The following is a 21577-nucleotide window of genomic DNA, read 5'->3' as shown; positions in this document are numbered from 1 at the left end:
ATCGGATTGGAGCTCATTAAAGAATGTATTGATATTAGTGTTGTTGTTGTAATTGGTGGCTGCTTGCGATGGTTTAGAGGTGGCTTCTTGTGACAAGTTGCAGCTACCGTTGGTTGTGGTGGAGTAGGTGGCCATGGGGAGGTGGGCAGCGCTGGGGGAAGGCCGAAAGAAGCCTAAGGAGGAGATATCAAATTTTTTTTTTCGGTTCATCAGATAAGTGGTCATCTTGGTGACTTGGCATAATAAAAAAGAATGGGGTATAAAGCTTAAATTATTGTACAATAATCAAAAGGTTGAATTATTAAAAATGAACTAGCCTTCTGGCCCGTGCAATGCACGGCTTGTTCATAGAAAATTGCATTGAGAGATGAGCGAGGAAATACCAATAAATAATTATAAGTTTAATATGTAACTAAAACCATAATTAAATTAAAGAAATAAAAATTTTGAGACTTTAATTTGAAATGAGACTTAATAGAAAGAAGATGGAGAGACTAAAATCAAAGAGAGAAAATAAAAAAGATTGAATTTAAGAGGGGAGATGAAGATGAAGTGTTTAATGAAAGAGTAAAGAAAAAAACTGTATAATTAAAAATAAAAAATGTAAAACGACATGTGGCACATTGAGTTGAAGAAGAAGATAGGGAAGTGCAATAGAATGGTGACATATGTCTTTTTTGGTTTGCATTTTTAAATACTAAGTATAGATATAGATTGACTATAGACAGGATTATTACTTCGTAGAATTCTCTCTTTTAATTGTGATGATAAGTGTGAATAAAAAAAAAAAGAAATGATTATCCAAAGTGATTGACTATCTAAGACTCCCTCCTATTTAGTAGATGCACCTATAGGCTATAACAATAATAATGAAAGTCAAAGAGTACTGAAATACAAAAGTAACAAAACAAACAAAGACGCTAAACTACATTATGCCGAAACACTAAAGAGACACTTGTGAGCAAACCATATAATGATAAAAAAAAAAAATGAAAGTCAATCTTTCTAATTGGTTCTACTTTATAAGAGTAAATAATAAACGTAATGATATATACTATAGTGCTACTTTTATTTAAGGATGATAGACTACGTTTTTTTTTTTTTTTTTTTAATTTTTTTTTTAAATTTTAATTTTTAAAATTTCATATTATAAGTTATAATCAACTAGAAAAATTATATGAACATGTCTAAAACTTTTCAATCTGATTACATAATTAAAATTATAAATTATTTTTGTACAAGGTACATAATTCTTATTTATATTTATATTTATCAATCTGATTTGAACTTATTGAATCAGCTTAAAACTTATTGGATTTTATTGAAACTAATTGAAACTTATTTGAATAATATAATCTTATCTAAACTTATTAGCTTATAACTAGAGAACACGACTTAGCCTATAACCAGAGAACACGACTTAAACATTTCTACAATAGGCAACATTTATAATCAACTTAAAATGAAAAAAATGGACAATTGAGTAAGTGACTTGTGTACTTTATCCAATAAGCAAGTGTATCACAAAGCAAAAGCAATAATTAAGAGTAGTAGTAAGACTAATTGTCTATCCTTATCATCTACGTAGTACAAATTAAGATAGAGTATTATTGTTACATCACTTAAAGCTAAGCTAATACGGATAATTGGATATACATAATAAATCATATCTTATGCAAAAACACTTGCGTGGACCTGGTCCACAATAATATTATTGTGGACCCGAGGATTATACATACGCAACTGACATTATTTTGAATATAGTGACCATTATTTTTAACATAGTAACCTTATTTTTAACATAGTAACCTTTATTAAAACTACTACAACGTTTAATAATATTGCAAACTTGAAATACGACGCTATTACCCTAATTTTAGCATAGTGGCCTTTATTATTCATATTGATCAGTATATAAAATATTTCATTACAAAAATAACCACTTAGGCCTATATATTACCAAAATGATTTTTATTTCAACATAGTGACCTTTTTTTAAATTATAGTGACCCTTTTTTTTTGTTAATAAAACAACCATACTTTCTCTAATGTTAGTGGTCCACAATAAATTAGTGTGAACCAGGTCCATTTAAGAATTTGTATATCTTATGTCACATTCACATTCATGATAATTAACATGCAACAATAATTTTATTTTTTTAATTTTTTTCTATCCAACTTTTCAAAATGAAATAATCCTTTATTTACCCATATCGAATTTAACTTGTAATTGACACATAAAAAATATTGTGTTAGTTCTTCTTCAAAACATTTTACCGGTACGACTCGTACGAGTAATATTTAATTTACGGTTTGTTTCGGATAAACCCAAAAATTAGAGTGATAAAATAGAGAGTAACAAAAAAAATTTCAGTGTTAATCTTTTTTTCAACAAAATTCCAAAAAAATTCACCTATAAATGCAAAAAATCACGTGGTATCTCTTTTTATAACTCCAACAAAATTTTCCAATTCCGTTTCAGAAAATGATTTTCAATTGATTTCAATTATTTATTTTAAAAATCCCTATTTTTTTTTTATTTATCAAATTGATTGATGATATTCCGATTACTTAATTGAATTCAAAATTCTATTGAATCATTTGAAAAATTTGTCGAAGCTGCAAAAAAAAATTGTGCGAAATTGAAGAATTGATTGAATACGAGAGAGAAAAATGAGGATTGAGAATGAAGGAGAAGATGTATCCGCTCCGCCAAAGCATCTTGTGTTTGCTTATTATGTTACTGGTCATGGATTTGGGCATGCCACTCGTGTTGTTGAGGTAATTCTAACTTTTTTATTGGTTGATTTTGTGCTGCATTGTTCTGGGTTTGATTTGTTTTTGTTCATTATTCATCACGATCATGTTAGCGTACGGCCTTCTCCCGCTATGATGGGTAAAAGGATGTGATAGAGAATATACTTCGTCCGAATTTTTGTCATTACGTGATCTATTAAGTTTAGAAGAATTTCAAAAATTTGGGTGAATTTTGAATTTGGAATTTCTTGTTAATTTTGTGTGATGTTTTCCTATAAAGTGGTTTGTTTTTTTTTGGGATAAAGTGATGTGTTGATAGGATGTATTGTAGTAGGAGTATTGTACTCTCTCACTTTGAAGTGCTGCATTTTGACCAAACACGCATACTAAGACACGACTTTGGTCAATTTTTCTAATTATCTGTTACTTAAAATTGTTACTTGTATATTATACTTTCTGAATCTTTTCTTTGTTCTGCAGGTTGCTAGACATTTGATTCTTGCCGGGCATGACGTGCACTTGGTTTCGGCAGCACCAGACTTCGTTTACACTACAGAAATCCAGTCACCTCGTCTTCACATTCGTAAAGTATATATCTTTACCTTTTCCTGGTTAAAGTAGTGGTTGTATAGTTTACTAGAAATCATTTCAAGTATGTTGTGTAGGCACAATGAGTAGCCTTTTTAAATCAACTAATAGAACTCCAATAAGTTTTTTAAAATCATCCATTTTCTAAACACTAAAAATAGATGATTTTGTGGTCAATCCATCTAGTTCTCCTAAAAGGGTATAATCTCATCAATCACCTCTTTGCAAAACAAGATTTAAATTAACTGTATGGTAATTTAACAATTACTTTAGAAGGGAGGGAGTATTAGAATTCGTATACATATTTTATGCTTGTCAAAAGGACAATTTTTAATTTTTTTTTTTTTTTTTAAATTAAAGCAAGCACATAGAATGTGTATGTAGCCGTATTACTAGAGTTTACACTTTGTTTGATAGCAAGAAGAAAAGAAAGGAAGGGGGAGGGAAAGAGGAGGAAGGGGAAAGGGGAGCTCTATTTTCCCTCCAATTCTTTCTCCAATTTTGGAGGAATTATACTTATTAAAGTGAGGAAAGATGAATTCCTTCCTTCCTGTCCTTCCCCTTCTTTCTCCCAATTCTTTACCCAAACAAGAGAAATTGTCCTCCACCTTTTCATTTCCTAATATCCAAACAGAGTGTAAGTGTAGAAGTGAGTCAAAGCATTGATATACTCCCTCTGTTCTTAAATACTCGCAATAGTTTGACTAGCACATGGCCACACGGGTTAATGCACAAGTTTGGCTTTAAATACATACAATTATATATGAATAAAAGTTATAGTAATATATTATTTGAAAATATATACCGAGGCTAATTCAACAACATATTACACCCTAAGGATCGATAACAATTGATTTTTATATATAAGTAAAAATTTAGTATACTATTCAAGTTAATATATGAATAGTATCAAAGTCAAACTGTTGCGAGTATTTAGGAACGGAGGGAGCATTATCAGGCTTGACTGAGACTAAGCTGATGTGTTTTCCTACAAGGGCGTGTTTAAAGTTCTGCAGAATACAAGGAGCAGGGGAGCATGGTACATTTTTGGAGCATTCCAGAAACACCTACTCTCCTGTTTGCTGCTGGATCTAACTTGTTTTCTATGTATAACATCAGTATACACTAGACAAGAGGACAATCTGTAATACTCTTAAGAGATATACCTTTGTTAATTTTAGCTGTTTAACTTTTACACTCTAGATTTTCATTTTTTATTTATAGAGATCTATTTTGATTTACAGGTGCTCTTGGACTGTGGAGCTGTTCAGGCAGATGCCTTGACAGTTGATCGTCTAGCCTCTCTGGAAAAGGTAGCATGCAAACTTGTGAATTATGTGATTGCTTAGAGAACATCTGAGACTTGGCAGTAATTGTTTGACTAACAGAAAAGTAGAATAAACTCCTAATAGAATATAGTGCCAGCTAGGAAACTGTATTGTGTACTCTTCAGGGGGGAGTATAATTAGTTTGTATGGAGTTTTTTCTGCTATTATGTTTCATTTGGTAGGTGATATGGTTTAATAAATAACGTTGGTTATAATAGAATCTTATGTATCTTTGTAAAAAAAGGCTCATGCCTATGTCTATGTTATTGCAAATCTATCCTAAGGAATCCCCTGGCCCGAAGTGCATGTTCTTGCTCTTTATCTTACCAGTCAATACCACATCTAGAGGTGAAATTGATTGGTGGTTGAATATTTTTCATAGAAAAACATTTATAGTTACCAAGAAACATCATTACGAACATTGTCGTAAGACTTTCCTTGCACAATCACTTTTAAACTCATAGTAATTACCTCCATCTATTAATGTCTACATGGGATGTTGAAGTTATATTGTTCATAGGATATTATTAACACTTTATTTTACTAGTGTATTTTATTTTTCTTTGCTAATGGACATGAATAATGGATTACTAATCATGTTTCTGTTTGGTTTACTTTTTAGTATCATGAGACAGCTGTTGTTCCCCGGAATTCCATATTAAAGACTGAAGTTGAGTGGCTGAATTCAATCAAGGCAGATTTAGTGGTAAAAATTCTTTGCTCCTCTTTGATCTATTGGGTCTCCAAAGACCTTTATTACCTGCTCTTTTCTAATTGCTATTTTAATGAAGGGAAAGGTTTTCCTTTGCATAATTTTCTGTCACAATTGTAATATATAATGGCATATAACTACTTTGTCGTTGATCAGGTTTCAGATGTTGTTCCAGTCGCATGTCGTGCTGCTGCAGATGCTGGAATTCGTTGTGTCTGTGTCACCAATTTTAGGTACAGAGGTCCTTATAGTGCTCTACTATAATGTTGGTTGGGTTTCTTTTCAGTGTTAATATATCATTGCTTACATTCGTGGACCTGTTTTAGCTGAGATGATCAAATTACTTGCGATTTAAGTTGTTTGAGTGAGTAAACTGGTGCTTGGATATCTTCTAATTAGCAATTCTACTTTTTGTAGATGTCATGTTGCTCTCTTACTATTTGCTTGATTAATTTTTATTTTTTATTTTTTTTAAATGCTGTAGTTGTCAGTTGCCTTATACAACTGTAAACTTCCATAGGCATGGTATTTGAAATGTTTTGGAGACCTTTTTTATTCAAAAAGTATTTCTTTGAAGCACATAATTTGATGCCAAATTTTGCTGAATAATTATTATTAAAAAAAAATAAAATATTTTATCTATTTTTTTTAAAAAAATTTCTAACATGTTTCTTTTTGCAGTTGGGATTTTATATATGCAGATTATGTTTTGGCTGCTGGACATCATCACCGTTCCATAGTTTGGCAGGTATATTGAAATTCTTGATTATCACCCTTTGCACAATTGCTATTATCTTATAGCTTGGTTTTGCTCTAATTATTCTTTGCCATCATTGACATACATAAATGTTCCATTAGTTTTTTGAGAGGACCTCCTGTTCTAATTAGATGTAATTATTGTTCTTTTCACGACATTCAATCTTTCTTGGAATTAACGTCTCTTAATCTAACAAAATTCCTCTGTGTGAACATTGTCACAACTCACAAGTATAAGGAATAACACGAGATCAGAATCCAGTTGGAAAATATAATAGATTCTCCATACACTTGTAATTTTATGGAAATGATAGCAAGACAAGGAATTATATTACTTTAATTCACTACCGATTAAACAGTTGTGTATTTGGCTATTTCACATGATCTTCTACAGTATATTATGTCCCTGTATGAAGTCCGTCAGTGGGAAGAATAGAAAATTCATTCAACCCCTTTGTCGATTATTCATTTATTCTACATTTAATCTTCATGCTTGAAACCAAAATTGATTAGATAAGTTCCTATGTGATAAAATTATGCCAAAATGATGCTTGTGCTCTGTATTCTCAATGACTTGTTGCTTGAGGTGAAGCTGATGCCTAGGTTGTAATTTTTAAATATGGCTGAGTAGTACATGCTTACATCTCATTACCTTATTGCTATAATACATGGAGAAACTATTGGCTATGTTTGGTATGCAGCTTTAAACATTTATAAGCTAGCTGAAAAGTTCCTAGAATCTAGCTAGCTTGTCATTTTTTTTATCTAATGAAACCCTGACTGGCAAAAGGTACAATGGCTCCCTAGAGAAGTTGGAGACTTGAGTTTCTTGTTGAATGTTGCTAATAACCTGGCTTTCTCACTGAGTCAGCCTAACTTAAGATCCTAAAATCATGCAGATCGCAGAGGACTATTCTCATTCAGAGTTCCTGATTCGTCTTCCAGGATATTGTCCAAGTATGTCACGACTCATGTACAATCATATATATGATTCAAATTGTTCTCTTAAATATTGAAATTGTAACATTATTTCTGTTTTGGCAGTGCCTGCTTTTCGTGATGTTATTGATGTACCTCTGGTTGTTAGGAGGTTACACAGATCTCGCAAGGAGGTCTGTTTCTGATTCTATCATATCTCTCTAATTTCAAATGCTATTTATTTTTTTTAATGCAGCTGCGTTCTCTTTTGTGTAGGTGAGAAAAGAGCTTGGAATTGAGGATGATGTGAAGTTGCTGATCCTTAATTTTGGTGGGCAGGTGAGTAAGAAAATTATTGAGGCTCATGTGACTTTTAATGAGTTACCTATATCTTTCAGATTAGTTTATTAGAAGTGAATATACAATAATGATGCAGACAGGATATCATCTGATAACAAAAGAAAACATGATTAAGTAAGCTTGCAATTCCATCGCAGCTACCAGAGACTATAATTATGTGTCCCTTTTCTGGATGTCTTAGTGATTACTTTCTTGGTCTTTATCAGGAGTTTATTAGAGAGCAAACTAACATTATGTGACCTTCTTTAAGCCACATTCCTATGATGGTTAGCTTCATATGGCTGTTTGGGGCTATTTGTTTTCTCTATCCCCATGATTATATCAGTTCAATAAAATTTATTTTTCAAGAAATAATGTGTGACAAAATTTACGTGGACTTACAAAGTCTAGCAATGACGATTCTAATTAAGGCCCCTATTAATTTTTAGAGAAAAATTTATAGGTTTCGCAGTCCAGTACTTGCTGAAGCATATAGATCTTTTCTGTTATAATAATTTACAAGGCATTAAGGTTGCTAAATTTGAGTCAGTCTACCTTTTTTGCTGTTATGTGGATAGTGGGTCAATTAGTTGCAAGAGGACGATACAATCTATATGGCAACTGATTGTAGTTGTTTTACTTTTTGTTGTGGGATGTGCCCATGCTCACAGTGCTTTCCTGTCTTGTTAGTCTTTGGTGTACTCAAGGTCAGAGCTGTGCAGTTCAATCCCCTTTTTAGGGCTCTCTGTGACTCTGTCTTGTTCAAAATAAAACATAGACATCTTATCTTAAGAAGCATCCTCCTAACAACCACTTTGTCTGACCTTCGTGGCGAAAGTTGTTCAGAAAACACACTATTCATTTTTACTGCATTTGTCTACTTCTTCTCAACTAAGTGACTGGTTGGAGTTTGCCTATAGGATAAAATGATTTACATAGGTTAAAGGTGAGAAGGGCCTTCACGAGTTGGAATTTGCTAGGTATAATTGAAACACAGAGTCACCTATAGACATTCTTCTTTTTATTCTCTTAATTCTATTTCATCTAATTTTTGTCTAATGAGATACTAATTTACCCTTCCAAATTCTATAAAACTTTTCTATGTTCTGTGCATGTGAATAGAAGAGTTATATTCTGTTATCTCTGCTAGATTTATCCATTAATATATTTTTGATAGTAGCTTCTGATTGACTTAATCTTTTCGAATATGTTTAAATGGATCAAAAAAGACAGCTATATACTTCCTTTGTTCTCTTTTAGTTGCAACATTGGGCATTTCACGCTCACTAGTTCATATCTTATACCATTAATATCTGTTATTATATTTTAGTAAAAGTAATCAAAAGCTAATGTTTTGAAACAATATTTCATGACCAATTTATTTAGATCCTACATGACTATATCACAAAAGATGGTCAAAGGAATGTGTGTGAATAGTGAAAAAATTGCGATTAAAAGAGAGCGGAGAGTATATTTTATGAAAGAAAAGTTGCTATCTTTATGTATATTTCAGATAAGATAATTTTGGAAAGGGTTCTTGTGGCATAACTTATTTGAGTAAGATAGGTTATAATGTTATATCTACCTCTTCAGTTTTTTATTTGAGTATTACCTTTATCATTGTCATTTATTTGCTTATGGCAGCCATCAGGCTTGAAACTGACGGAAGATCATTTACCTCCTGGATGGAAATGCCTGGTATGAAATATGTTATGTTGCATTTTTCTTTCTCAAGTTAAACTGAAATTTTCTTTTTTGGAACTTCTTTAGTTATTTGTTTTGATCTTTGTCTTTCTATCACTATTTTATCTATTTATCTATTGTATCAATGTCATTTGTACTCCACTATAGGTCTGTGGAGCCTCTGATAAGGATGAACTTCCACCAGGCTTCATAAAGCTAGCAAGAGATGCATACACACCTGATTTAATAGCAGCTTCTGACTGCATGCTTGGTGGGCACAAAATTTGATAGCATATGAAAAACTACTTCGTACTTTATTTTGGAATTCAAGTATAATTTTCATCTTTTTGTATTTCAGGAAAAATTGGATATGGGACAGCAAGTGAAGCCTTGGCATACAAATTACCCTTTGTCTTTGTACGCAGAGATTATTTTAATGAGGAACCCTTCTTGAGACATCTGTTAGAGGTGCTTGTTTTTATAATTCCTACTCATTCTTAGGGTACAGTTCCTTTCAATTATTCTCCTCTACACTGTTATATTGTACCAATTGTGGGATGCAGTTCTATCAATGTGGAGTTGAGATGATACGAAGAGATTTACTGACTGGACACTGGAAGCCCTACATTGATCGTGCTATGAGCTTGAAGCCATGTTATGCTGGTGGTGTAAATGGTGGAGAGGTATAACCATAACCATTATATATTTTTTCGTTTGCTTGCGTGTGGGTGTATGCAGTGGTTGTGAATGATTTAGGATTTATAAGTTGGTGGGGACACAGCTAATTGTCAATTCAATAGTCACATTTTATCTTTTTTATTAGTTTTTTTTTTTAAAAAATATTGGGGAATGTGCCACCTTAGACCCTTACTAGATCCGCCTGTGGTTGTTAAAGCTTTGTGATCTACATATCTCCTGTTCAAGTAGGTACCTTGAGTGGTTAGCTGTTTTTCCTGCCATATCTGCTTGTTTCCTAATTTGAGGTACTCAAGTCTATTATTGAAAGATAACTGGGCTATATGGGCCTTCAATATAACAAGCCATGGGAATAACACCCTATGGATAGCTAACTATACTACAAGAAGCATGCAGGCCCTAAACTTATCTCATTGCCTGTCTTATTGACTAAATAAGCACCTAATCTTGTTGAATATGGGTTATCCATAATATTTAAGCCTTGGTGTCAGAACTTATTTAATTGCTAACACCTCCTCTGCAGCGGAATAATTGGAATTACACCAAACAGAAAATGGGGAAGCTCCTAACACATGCGAGAAAAAATTATTAGAATTGAGAATACAATTCCTCTGCACCGGGCATGGATTTCATAAAATCAGTGAGGAAAATATGAAGATTTTTTCTACTAAACTTTACATTTTATTTCAATCGTTAATAGTAAAACTTTCATTGATGAAAACCCACCAACATTTACCATGTTTATCATCTCAAGACAGCGGAGTCTCTAAGACACCAACACTAAATTCTTCTTCCAATATACTAACGAGAACACTTCTGCAAAGCCTCTTCAACATTGTTATAACCAAGAATCAACCTTAAAAACCTGCTTTGCTGGTTTATTGCATCCTTATGAAAAATCTTCCTGTCTTGCTTTGTTTATATATATTTCAAACCTTATGAATTCATTTAGTCAATATTGATGTAGTTCCTTGAATGCAATTTCCTATCTATTAGTACGGTTCTACTGACATTTTGGAACAGGTATCACCAAGGAAATTCATGTACTCCCTCTGTCTTGGATTTAGTTGCACTGCTTTCCTTATAAAGTCTTCTTACATTACTTGCAACATTTGTATAATTCAAAAGGATCCACTTAAAGAACGTTAAAACTCTCTTTCGCATTCCTCAAAAAGCAATGGCCCACTTCATACTAATTATATACCAACTAGCTCATTATAAAATAAGAAGCCAATTGTTCTGCATAAAATCTTACGCTGGTCCAACTAAATCTGCACAGAGGGAGTATCTGTATTGGTCATCCCGTCATCCATTTTATTTAAGTGCCCATTTCTCAAGGTTTCCTAAATAGATGGAAAATTTACTGACGGGTAATAGGAAACTGTTTTGTGTTTAATAAAGGGTCCTTTATTTGTGATGATCTTAATTACAAATACTTGTGTCTTTTGTGTCACTATGAAATTGATTTAAGGCATGACATCACAACTACTGGATTGCAGGTAGCTGCCCGGATTTTGCAAGATGCTGCTGTTGGAAAGTACTATGTCTCAGATAAAGTGAGTGGAAGTACCTTGAAGCCACTAATTTGTGTGACTCTGTCACCAGACAATACACACTAAGGTGGCAGGGTCTACGATAGGGCTTGCCCTGCTCTCCAATTGCTAATCAGTTTTCCAGAAAACTCTGTGTCATCTTCTTTTATTCTGATTTTTGTGTCACTTTTGGATGTGAATATAGCTGAGTGGTGCTAGAAGATTACGCGATGCAATTGTTCTTGGTTACCAGCTTCAAAGAATGCCAGGTAGAGATCCTGATCTCTGTGTTCCTGAATGGTATGCCAATGCTCAAAATGAAATGGGTCGTCGTTCTGGTTCTCCAAAACTTGGTGCTGATGGAGCGTTGGAGAATTTTGATAGCTTGTGAGCTTCTACTATTTTTTTTTTTCTTTTTTTTAAAATTTACGACTACATGTTTATTCATATAGACTTCATTGATGTGTTACACTTATGTTTTCTGTGTTTTGTTTTTTAGATACACAGAAAGCTTTGAAATTCTTCACGGTGATCTTCGTGATCTTCATGATACGAAGAGTTTCTTGAATAGTTTAGCAGATCTTGCTAAAGATTTTGAGAAGGATGTGAAGCATCATGCCCGGGAGTACAAAGCTGCAACAGCATTCTTTAATTGGGAGGTTGGTTTCTTTTAGCTTAAGAGCCACTTCTGCAATCATATTGTTGCATTGTTTAGCTATGGAATGCCAAGTATTTGTATGCAAATCCTAATTGTTTTTGGGCATGAATGTCTCTAATAATTGCTCATTTTGAATGCAAATTATTGATTCTCATTCTAGTATGCAAATTAAACAATCAGTTGCCCTATTAAGTTTTATTATTGCTGTGTTCTAGGCAATTTACAATTATTTAATATTTTGCTATTTGGTAGATAAGCTGAATTTTTGAATTTTGCTTTATAGATAACTGTTGATATAAGTTCTTCCTCCCTTATTTAGGAAAAGTTAACAGTTTTTTATTTTTTATTTTTTATTTTTTATTTTGTGGGAATTTGTTTGTCTGGCTTACAGGAAGAAATATTCGTGGCTAGAGCACCTGGAAGGCTGGATGTAATGGGAGGTATTGCTGACTATTCAGGAAGCCTTGTTTTGCAGGTAATTCATTTCAGTCTTTGATAGCAGTTTCTATCTTATTGTAAGTTTATTAGACAATGTGTTTTGAAATCTGTCATTTATTCTTTTTAGCTTTTGATTAGCACCAGGATGCCAAATTCTCTTCCCACTTGTTCTATCTGTTTGAACATTTATCCTTCTAATATGCCACGAAAAGGATTCTGTGTGTTTTTATATATTTTACATATAACTAATTACCACAGATCTACTCACTTTGATCCAACCAGCTCATTTAGCTACTTTCACAATTCCTGCAAGTAAAAATCCAGTTAGAAAAAAATTTAGTTAAAACGTCTTTCACTGTGTACCATCACCTATATTCTTATATTCGTATTATTTTAAGATAGTAAATGTTGCATCGATATTGCAGAATGACTTTTTTTGCCCTAAGCAATTGGGGATTAAATTCCTTTTGATACTAAACACATGGAACATTCAATCCTCTGTGTGCATCTGAAAACAAATTTGGGATTTTGGAAGAAATCCTTGAACCTGAGAAATGTTGGGATCTTTTGTGATTGGGTGTCTACTGATGGAGTTGTTAACTTCTAATTTATGTTTCGAAGTTGCAGAAATGCTGAATGTCACAGCATTCTAATTTTTCTTGGCCGCTCTACGGTTGTGGGGGCTATATAATGTACAGAATTATTAATTATATATTTACTACTAAAGTTCTCTATGTTGAAAATGTTATTGTTCTCTTGTTAGTATTTTGGGTATGGCTGTGAAATCATTTTCTTGGAAGTATGCTGGATATGTTTTTGGAATTAGACGCTGGCAGATGGTGTCTTATTTTATGAAGCCTTACTGATGCTTTAGCTGATTTTTTGTCATCTCTTTTTCTATATTTACTTGCAGATGCCTATAAAAGAAGCATGCCATGTTGCATTGCAAAAAAACCACCCTAATAAACACAAGCTATGGAAGCATGCGCAGGCTCGGCAGCAAGATAAAGGACAGGGACCAACACCTGTCCTTCAAATTGTAAGTAGCAAGCATTTTTATTTGATGTAAGTTTGTTTCCTAGATATTCATGTACTCATGTGGCATGGTTTTAAATCTCGGATGTTGTCTCAAACGGTTGCAACTTTTGCGGGAAATACGGATGATTTTGACTGTTATCTCGGTCACGGTAAGATCAAAATCTTTTTTCATGCGGCCATGATGCTGTGTGGAGCTGAGATTTAATACCATGTCACATTGTAAAGTTTATCAAAGTAAATGTTAATAATCTCTGTAGCTCTTGATTGGTAACTTGACTTCATTAATTCTGGTTCTATTACTCTTGATTGGTTATTTGATTTCATTTATTCAGATATTGTATTAAAATAATTCAGTAGGCTGAATATTTACCGTTATCCTAAAGATGGACGACATTCTAAATATCCTCTTTTTTTTTTTCTCACCACAGGTATCTTTTGGAGCAGAGCTGAGCAATCGTGGTCCAACTTTTGACATGGATTTGTCTGACTTTATGGAAGGAGACAAGCCAATCTCATATGAGAAGGCACAGCAGTACTTCTCCCGAGACCCTTCACAGAAGTCAGTTAAAATTGTCCACTTGCCAAATTTATGTCCCCTCTTATTAAATTCAATAGCTAAAATTTGTGATTTAATGTAGGTGGGCAGCTTATGTGGCAGGAACAATTCTGGTTTTGATGACTGAGTTGGGCGTACGATTTGAGAATAGTATCAGTATGCTGGTACAGCTTTCTTCTTTAAGTGATCATATTGAACTTTGTTGCTGTATACTTGATTTGCTGGAATAGGTTGTGTGTATCATGTGAAATTATGATCATAAATAGTTGAGAATACTGTTTACTTTGGAGGATATACAATATAAAAAGTTCACCATCACATAGAATGTGAAAATCATATGCATTTTCATTGAGAGCAGATTGGGAAGTCAGAAATGCCTATACTGACTGTGTAACTCACTTTCTAAATAGCAACAAGAAATTGGTTGCTTGATGGTCACTGGTCCTGAGATTTCTTTTCAAGTGGGGCTTGTTTTGACCAATATACTAATAGCTTCAGTGTACCATTCCCTATAATCTTATATAGATATTATAATTGATAATAAACGTTGCATTGATATTGTAGAATGATATTCTTTTGACCAAAATCAATTGGGTACTTCATATTGCTTTGGTCGTAGGGAATTTTTTTTATTTCAACTAGGGCTTTTTTTTTTACCATGAACAATCACACTGTCTCTTTTCGGAATTCATTACAATTTACAAATTGACATAGGCCAACAAATGCGTATTAGGACCATTAGAAGTTAAATCCATGAAGATAGGGATGCAGAATCTTCAAGCCCACAAGCATGTGTCTTATATTTAGATCCTAATTGGTGTACAAAATCTTCTATAAATTAATTTAACAACTTTCCGAGTTCTATAATTTATAATTTTGAACAAATGAGTAATTTTTTTACCTTTTCCTCCTTTTTATTTTGAAAAGTATGAATGACCGAGTATAGGACTCGAGTCCTTCTGACCCTAGGAGACCTTGCTTAGGGAGGGGTTACATGGATTACTATGATTTATTACAGGGTATTGTACTTGAGTTGCACATTGTTTATGGGGGGATAATGTAGGGCTTTTATTGGTTTATGGGCTCTCCTTCCCCTTAAAATTAGCTTTAGGTTGTGTAATCACATAAACCCGGACTTAGTCATCCATAATCCCCCACATTTTCATGGGAACATGGGCTAGGAAAATCCCAACACAAAGCCTATCATATTATTGTGTTAACAATCCATATTAAGCTGTCATATGTGGGGATTTGTGTGGAGCCTATATAGGTTTATGAACTCTCCTTTCCTTATATTTGAGCTAGCTTTTGGGATGGGCTCCCCCATATATTTGTATCATGAGTTTAGGGCGTTGTTGCTTTTATTACTCTTGCTTGGTTTGAATTTTTTTCATGTGCGAAAAATCTAATTGGACTTATATTTGGAGTGAACTTACAGGTTTCTTCTGCTGTTCCCGAAGGTAAAGGTGTTTCATCATCTGCCTCTGTGGAGGTTGCTAGCATGTCAGCTGTTGCAGCTGCTCATGGTAATGAATTACTTGCTTACTAGTATTTGTACTTTTACTTAAACATTGGTATTTAAAATAGATTCCATTTTACGCTGAACTCATGTTGGTTTGAATTGTTCCTTACCATATGGAACTATGTGATGCTTTTGTGGCATGTTTGTGTTTTCCATATTACCCAAGGTGCTTGAAAAAAATTCCTTCTTGGGTTTCCCAATATGTTTGCTTTGTTTCATTTGCAAGTCTATAACTTTTTAGCTTTTCACAAGCTTCAGCTGTAAATTAGTATTTGAAAGTACGTTTTATGCTGATATTACCATTTCTTATACTTGATGAAATTCATAACATTGCTATGGGATAGACAAAGCACTTATTAATGTGTTTGATATGGATTTTGGAACAATGGTATGCTCCATTGATGCTCTCTCAATCTGTATTAGGATTTAAACCTGTATATGGATTTGGTAGGTTTCACCATTTCACCTTTTCTTAGCTTTATAATATATATAACTGTCAATATTTCTTGCTCATAATCATAAATAATCCTTATCATACACGGCTGAACTCCAAATGTCAACCATCCTTTTGGGATCAAGGCTTTGGTTTTGTTGTATTTGTGTAATATTGCCAAATACAGAGTATTTGTTATTATCTGTTTTCTTTGGTTTTTGTGTTTTAGAAATACTGAAGATTAATTCTGTTTACTTGTGAAAATTGCAGGGTTAGATATATCTCCAAGAGACCTTGCATTGCTCTGCCAAAAGGTTCTGCTACATTTAAGCTGTGAATGCCTTGAGATCCTGTAGTAAATATATCTTGGATTCCTAATGCCACCTTATTCTGATAGCCGCTTCTGATCTATTTTAGGTTGAGAATTGTGTTGTTGGAGCCCCATGTGGTGTGATGGATCAGATGGCTTCGGCATGTGGTGAAGCAAATAAACTTTTAGCAATGGTTTGCCAGGTAACTTATGCTCAAGTTACGGCTTAAATAGTTCAGTCTACATTCTTCCGACATGTTGGTATGACTGCTACTTTCAACTGTGCAGCCTGCTGAGGTCTTAGGATTGGTGGAAATCCCAAACCATATACGTTTCTGGGGTATTGATTCAGGAATACGACACAGGTAAGGACTCCTTATAAGCCTTGGATACACTCTTGTGCTTTTTAAGTTGAATTGACATACTAGAGCTAAACAAAGATGCCACTTTGAATGTTTATGAGATGGTGAAGCTAACCTTGAAAGAGGAATGAAATGGATACAACTGACTAATGTTTTAATAGGCTGTCCTGATTCCTAGCTGAATTGAATACACACTGTTCGGGTTCATTTTTGTTTCTTTTGGTCCTTGATATCTTAATTTTTTGCTTTTGATTTATGAACTAATTGAGATTCAGATATAGGAAGGTGTAAAGTATACTTTTCTGAGTGATAAAATTTTGGATATTCTTAATATTTGGCAAGCACTATAAAGGTCAATTTTACATTGGAATGTACCTGCTGTTTTTATTGTGTTTGGGCAATGGGTCCTTCAAATCTCAAGTATCACATGAACATCTCTATCCCATGTCTTACCTTATCAAATGAAAAGTAATTAGGAAACATGTTTTGTATTGCATTGTTATGATTGTGTGAAGCATGTGCAGAAGTGCATTCAGGTGGATGGATGACCCATTCCTCTTATTATAATATCATATCTGTTGATGAAGCTTGAGAAAAGTTGGCGACTAATTATGTTTTCACATTCTTTTGTTGTTCTCTCTATAATGAAAGATCCACTACCTATATCTTTTTCTTTGGTATCAAGAATAATTGAAATTTGTAAATCTTTTATTTTAGAACTACAGTTGGAAGAATCTTTAAGGCTGACAGTTTGTGTGAAATGCCTTAACACCTTGCAAAAAATACTAAACCTTCTTAAAATGAACACTCCAGTATATGATTTGTATTCCATATTACTCTGAAGCATAATAAAGATCATTATTTAAACACCTATCTGCCTTACAGTGTTGGAGGTGCGGACTATGGATCAGTGAGAGTAGGTGCATTCATGGGGCGGGAGATGATAAAGTCTTCAGCATCTGATACATTATCTAATTCACAATCAATCAATGATGTGGCAAACTCAAGTGATGATGCCAATGGCTCTGAATTAATTGGAACTGAAGCTAATTTGGAGTATCTATGCAATCTAACGCCTCATAGGTAGGTCTTCTTGTGTTCCTGTCACGTGTTTGTTAGAAATGGAATATATTATGACAATTGTAGGTTCTTTGATATGCACCAACCTTTTCTCCATATGCATGCTTGCTTTCACTTGACCTACAAATTTCAAATTATGCACATACGCACGTGTATGCATTCATTAATGCGCCTCCCTCAGCTCTTGGAACATCTTGGGTGATATATGCTTTTGTAGCGCCACACTTTCTCGACTTATTAAAAGAAGATATTAAGAGTGGGATTAAACTATCAAGTCATAAACACAAGCATTAGCTTCTTTTCATCATATTTGTTCACTCATTCTACCTCTAGTTCCCAATTCTAGTGTGTTCTATGCTCAGAGTCATTTGATGTCTTTTTAAATAACGATATGCACGAGTTGGAGAGCTTTATTGTATTTTTTTCTGTACTGGTCACCTCTAGCAGGTCTCTTATTGCTTCCCATAAGACCAAAATTATACCACTGTGTTGATTGAAAATCCTGCTTAATTGATCATCTTTATTTTTAACAGATATGAAGCTGCTTATGCTAATGTCCTCCCTGAGAGTGTAGATGGGGAAACCTTTCTTGAAAGATATGGAAACCACAATGATCCTGTTACTGTAATTGATTCAAAGAGCTCTTACGCTGTCAGAGCAGCTGCAAGGCACCCTATTTATGAAAATTTCCGAGTGAAGGTTTGTATTTAACATTGATATTGCCTTTTCTCTTTGCTCGGTGAGGCCTTTTCTTTCCTTTGAACAGTCCTTGGATGAAGTGATCAATGATTTTCCTCCTTATGTTTGTTCTTTGCAACCGCAAATAATTACCCATAGGCTATGCTCTCTTCGTGTAAAGTGAGGTGTTTTTTGTTTGAGTTTTTTTAAAGGCTAGTGTGGTCTAAGTTTGATCTGTTCTCCTGACTTGACTGAGTTTTTACTGTATTTGTACACTAATGTATATTTATCAAGGGAGTTATTGTTACATTCGCCTAAACGTGTATTATTCAAGAGTCTAATTTTCATTATTTTTATCAATACAAAATTTAAAATGTTAGGCAATATTCAAACAAAATAAGATCTGGTTTGATTTATATAGGAATAAGTAATAATTTCCTGTAATAAGGATAATTGAATATAGCCTTAGCTTAAAAGCCTTGATGTGTAGGTGGAAAAAATATGTTTTTAACTGTCACTGTTAAAGTTTGTACATAGAGAAATAGCTCTAGAATTGTTGTCAAGATGTTGATTTATTCATCTCCAATCTAGTGTTGGACCTAGGAATTTGTGCTTATGGGTTTAGAGTTTAACATTTGATAATATTGTTAATTGATATCAAATTCATTCGTGATTTGTCTTATTCCCAATACGTACTTAATTCCCAATTACAACCATAATTTGGTGGTGTCATTCATGCAAATTTGAAACTACAGTTATTTGATTAACTACAATTGTTAAGTAAAAGATTACAATGAATAGTCTCATTTAAAAAAAACCATAAGAACGGATTTAGATAGTGACAAATTCGGGATTTTTAAAAATGAGGTACAAACATGTACATAATTGGTTTTTCCTTGGGAAAAAAATTTAAAAGGTTCGTCAAAATTAGTCAATCAAGTTTAAATAAAATAATAGTAAACTTTTGTACTATGGAGAAATATAAAATTAAATGGAACTAAAAAGTTCGGGCGAGGGTTTGATCCTGCGCCCAATTGTGATATGCAAGTATTGCACGTGAGTCTGAAACCACTGAACCATTGCCATTATTAAGACTAAACTATGCGAGCAATTTGTTGTTATTTGTTTTTTAAGACTACAGATTTTTCTAACCCTTATTGAATCTGCCACTGCACTTGTCCCCAAGAGGCAATGTTGCCTCAATTATCTTAAAGATGCTATTAAAGTTTTTCTTAAATTGCTTAAATAAGCTGTATCATGTATATTATATTTGCCTAGTACTGTTATGTCATCTTCTTGTTTCATGCTGACGCTAAACTCTTCTCTCACTCATTGACATTAGGCCTTCAAGGCACTCCTGACATCCGCGCCCTCTGATGACCAGTTGACTGCTTTGGGGGAGCTGATTTATCAGGTAATAGTCAACTGCTCACTAGTAGTTATCATAACCTTCTTTTGTAGCAAGTAATTGTTAGGAAACACAAATTTGGCAACGTAAAAATGCATTCTTAGAGTAATATCCTGACTTATACTATCATCATATAAGCAACAATAAGAACAAATAACACTTTTTTCAGAACTTGTTTCTGAATCCTCAAATCTGCTCTGACTGTCTGATAATTATGAGTACTCTCACGACATTTTTGCAAGGAGCTCTTTCTCAAGTGTATACTATCCCCCTTTATAATGATTAATTAACATCCAAATTAATTCTACTAGTATTAGGAAACAATTTTGCTAGAACTTTGTTTAAGAAACACACACTATTAAGATTAGGTAAAAACAAAGCTTTACTTAATTACACTTTACCTCTGCCTTGTCTGACCGCAAACTCATTTGCAGTGTCACTACAGCTACAATGCCTGTGGTTTGGGCTCGGATGGTACAGATAGGATTGTAGAATTGGTGCAGCAAATGCAGCATAGCAGATCATCTGGATCAGAGGATCCAGCACTCTATGGGGCAAAGATAACCGGTGGTGGCTCTGGAGGAACCGTATGTGTAATTGGAAGGAACTCCATGAGGAGTAGCCAAGAAATACTCGAGGTAAACTCAATTTGAAAAATTGACTAGAATGCAACCGCTCCATCTCCCCCGCCCCAAGCCATATCCCAATAATCCCTTACCTCTTTTGTTATCCATTTTTATGTACTCGATATCTTTGCTTTGAACTTAATCTCTTTTGTCCCACACAAATTTATAAGAATTAGCTTGTGACAGATTCAGAGAAGGGACAAGCCTTATAACCCCCTGTACAAACCAGGCATCTTAGAAACAAGTTCTTTATATTTCGACTTTCTGTAGCTGTTCTAATTGAACATCAACTCGTTTCTGTTGCAGATTCAGCAGAGATACAAAAAAGCAACTGGATATATGCCATTTTTATTTGAAGGTTCATCACCAGGTGCAGGGATGTTTGGCTATTTAAAAGTCCGCCGTCGTCGATCTTTGAAATGATATTAGCAACAACTTCTTACATAGTATTTCCTTTCTTGATTATTTGGTTGTTATCTCTCATATGTGGAATTGCATAAAAGGGATACTTAATAAGTTGTAGGATTCTAAATTTAGATTCAAACAAAAACCTTATTGTTCTTCGATTAGAAAACATTGTCTGATTAAACATTATTTGCACATTGCACCACTTCACTGGAATCTATATTACTTCTTCAACTCTTCATTTTGTTTCATATACCTATTTTAAGCACGAGAGTAGGCATCATGAATGTTAGGATGTAACATGTAAGGTAACATTTACTATTTGCATAACAATTAAGCCAACAAGAAAGAGTGCAAGGATAAGGATAACGTAACAAATGTATAAGTTGTGGTGGGCCAAATGATAGTCGATCTTTAAAATATCATTTGGCAACAATAGAAAGTGAACAATATTATGAAATAGAAAGTGTTAACATTAGTATGAATTGCAAAGTGTCAATATCTTTGTGAAATGTGAGAGTGAGAGATAACTCAAATGGTTAGAGCCCCCCTCCCGGTCCCAGTGAAGCTTTAGGAAACATATTTTTTTTTGTTGTGGTACAAAGGTTTTTTTTTTTAAAGCTTGCAATGAGGAAATTAGAATATGTAGACCTAATATTCATTAACATATTACCAGACCACCCTCAACCAACTAATCAATTAACTTATACTAAAAGCGAACTTAAAGTGACACTTGTCACGATGTTATAAAAAA

The 21577-nt window shown here is 33.6% G+C and overlaps 1 protein-coding gene across 1 annotated transcript; it reads left to right on the top strand.

Moving 5' to 3' along the window:
* Positions 1-2425: 2425 nt before the first annotated feature.
* LOC145642001 (L-arabinokinase-like) lies at positions 2426-21057 on the top strand. Its single transcript, XM_081693047.1, has 29 exons — positions 2426-2781; positions 3238-3345; positions 4590-4658; positions 5296-5379; positions 5542-5618; positions 6067-6133; positions 7041-7098; positions 7186-7253; positions 7336-7398; positions 9043-9096; positions 9250-9352; positions 9440-9549; positions 9645-9764; positions 11277-11333; positions 11515-11696; positions 11809-11968; positions 12359-12442; positions 13319-13444; positions 13872-14002; positions 14082-14163; positions 15438-15525; positions 16225-16268; positions 16372-16467; positions 16553-16629; positions 17512-17709; positions 18240-18405; positions 19727-19798; positions 20227-20430; positions 20725-21057. The coding sequence occupies exons 1-29, from the start codon at positions 2674-2676 to the stop codon at positions 20839-20841; spliced, it is 2973 nt and encodes a 990-aa protein (XP_081549173.1). The 5' UTR covers positions 2426-2673; the 3' UTR covers positions 20842-21057.
* Positions 21058-21577: the final 520 nt, after the last annotated feature.

The sequence above is a fragment of the Chenopodium album genome, chromosome 8, assembly GCF_948465745.1.
Source record: "Chenopodium album chromosome 8, dcCheAlbu1.1, whole genome shotgun sequence".
Classification (NCBI taxonomy): domain Eukaryota; kingdom Viridiplantae; phylum Streptophyta; class Magnoliopsida; order Caryophyllales; family Amaranthaceae; genus Chenopodium; species Chenopodium album.
The sequence above is the reverse complement of the archived record's forward strand: the minus strand, read 5'-3'. Positions and strand labels throughout refer to the sequence as shown.

What these genes read in the sequence shown, in the direction of transcription:
- LOC145642001 (XM_081693047.1), top strand. Translation starts at nt 2,674, where the DNA reads ATGAGGATTGAGAATGAAGGAGAAGATGTATCCGCTCCGCCAAAGCAT. An exon ending in GTCTAGCCTCTCTGGAAAAG is followed by an intron (nt 4,659 to 5,295) that starts GTAGCATGCAAA and finishes TTTACTTTTTAG; the next exon opens with TATCATGAGACAGCTGTTGT. An exon ending in CAATCAAGGCAGATTTAGTG is followed by an intron (nt 5,380 to 5,541) that starts GTAAAAATTCTT and finishes GTCGTTGATCAG; the next exon opens with GTTTCAGATGTTGTTCCAGT.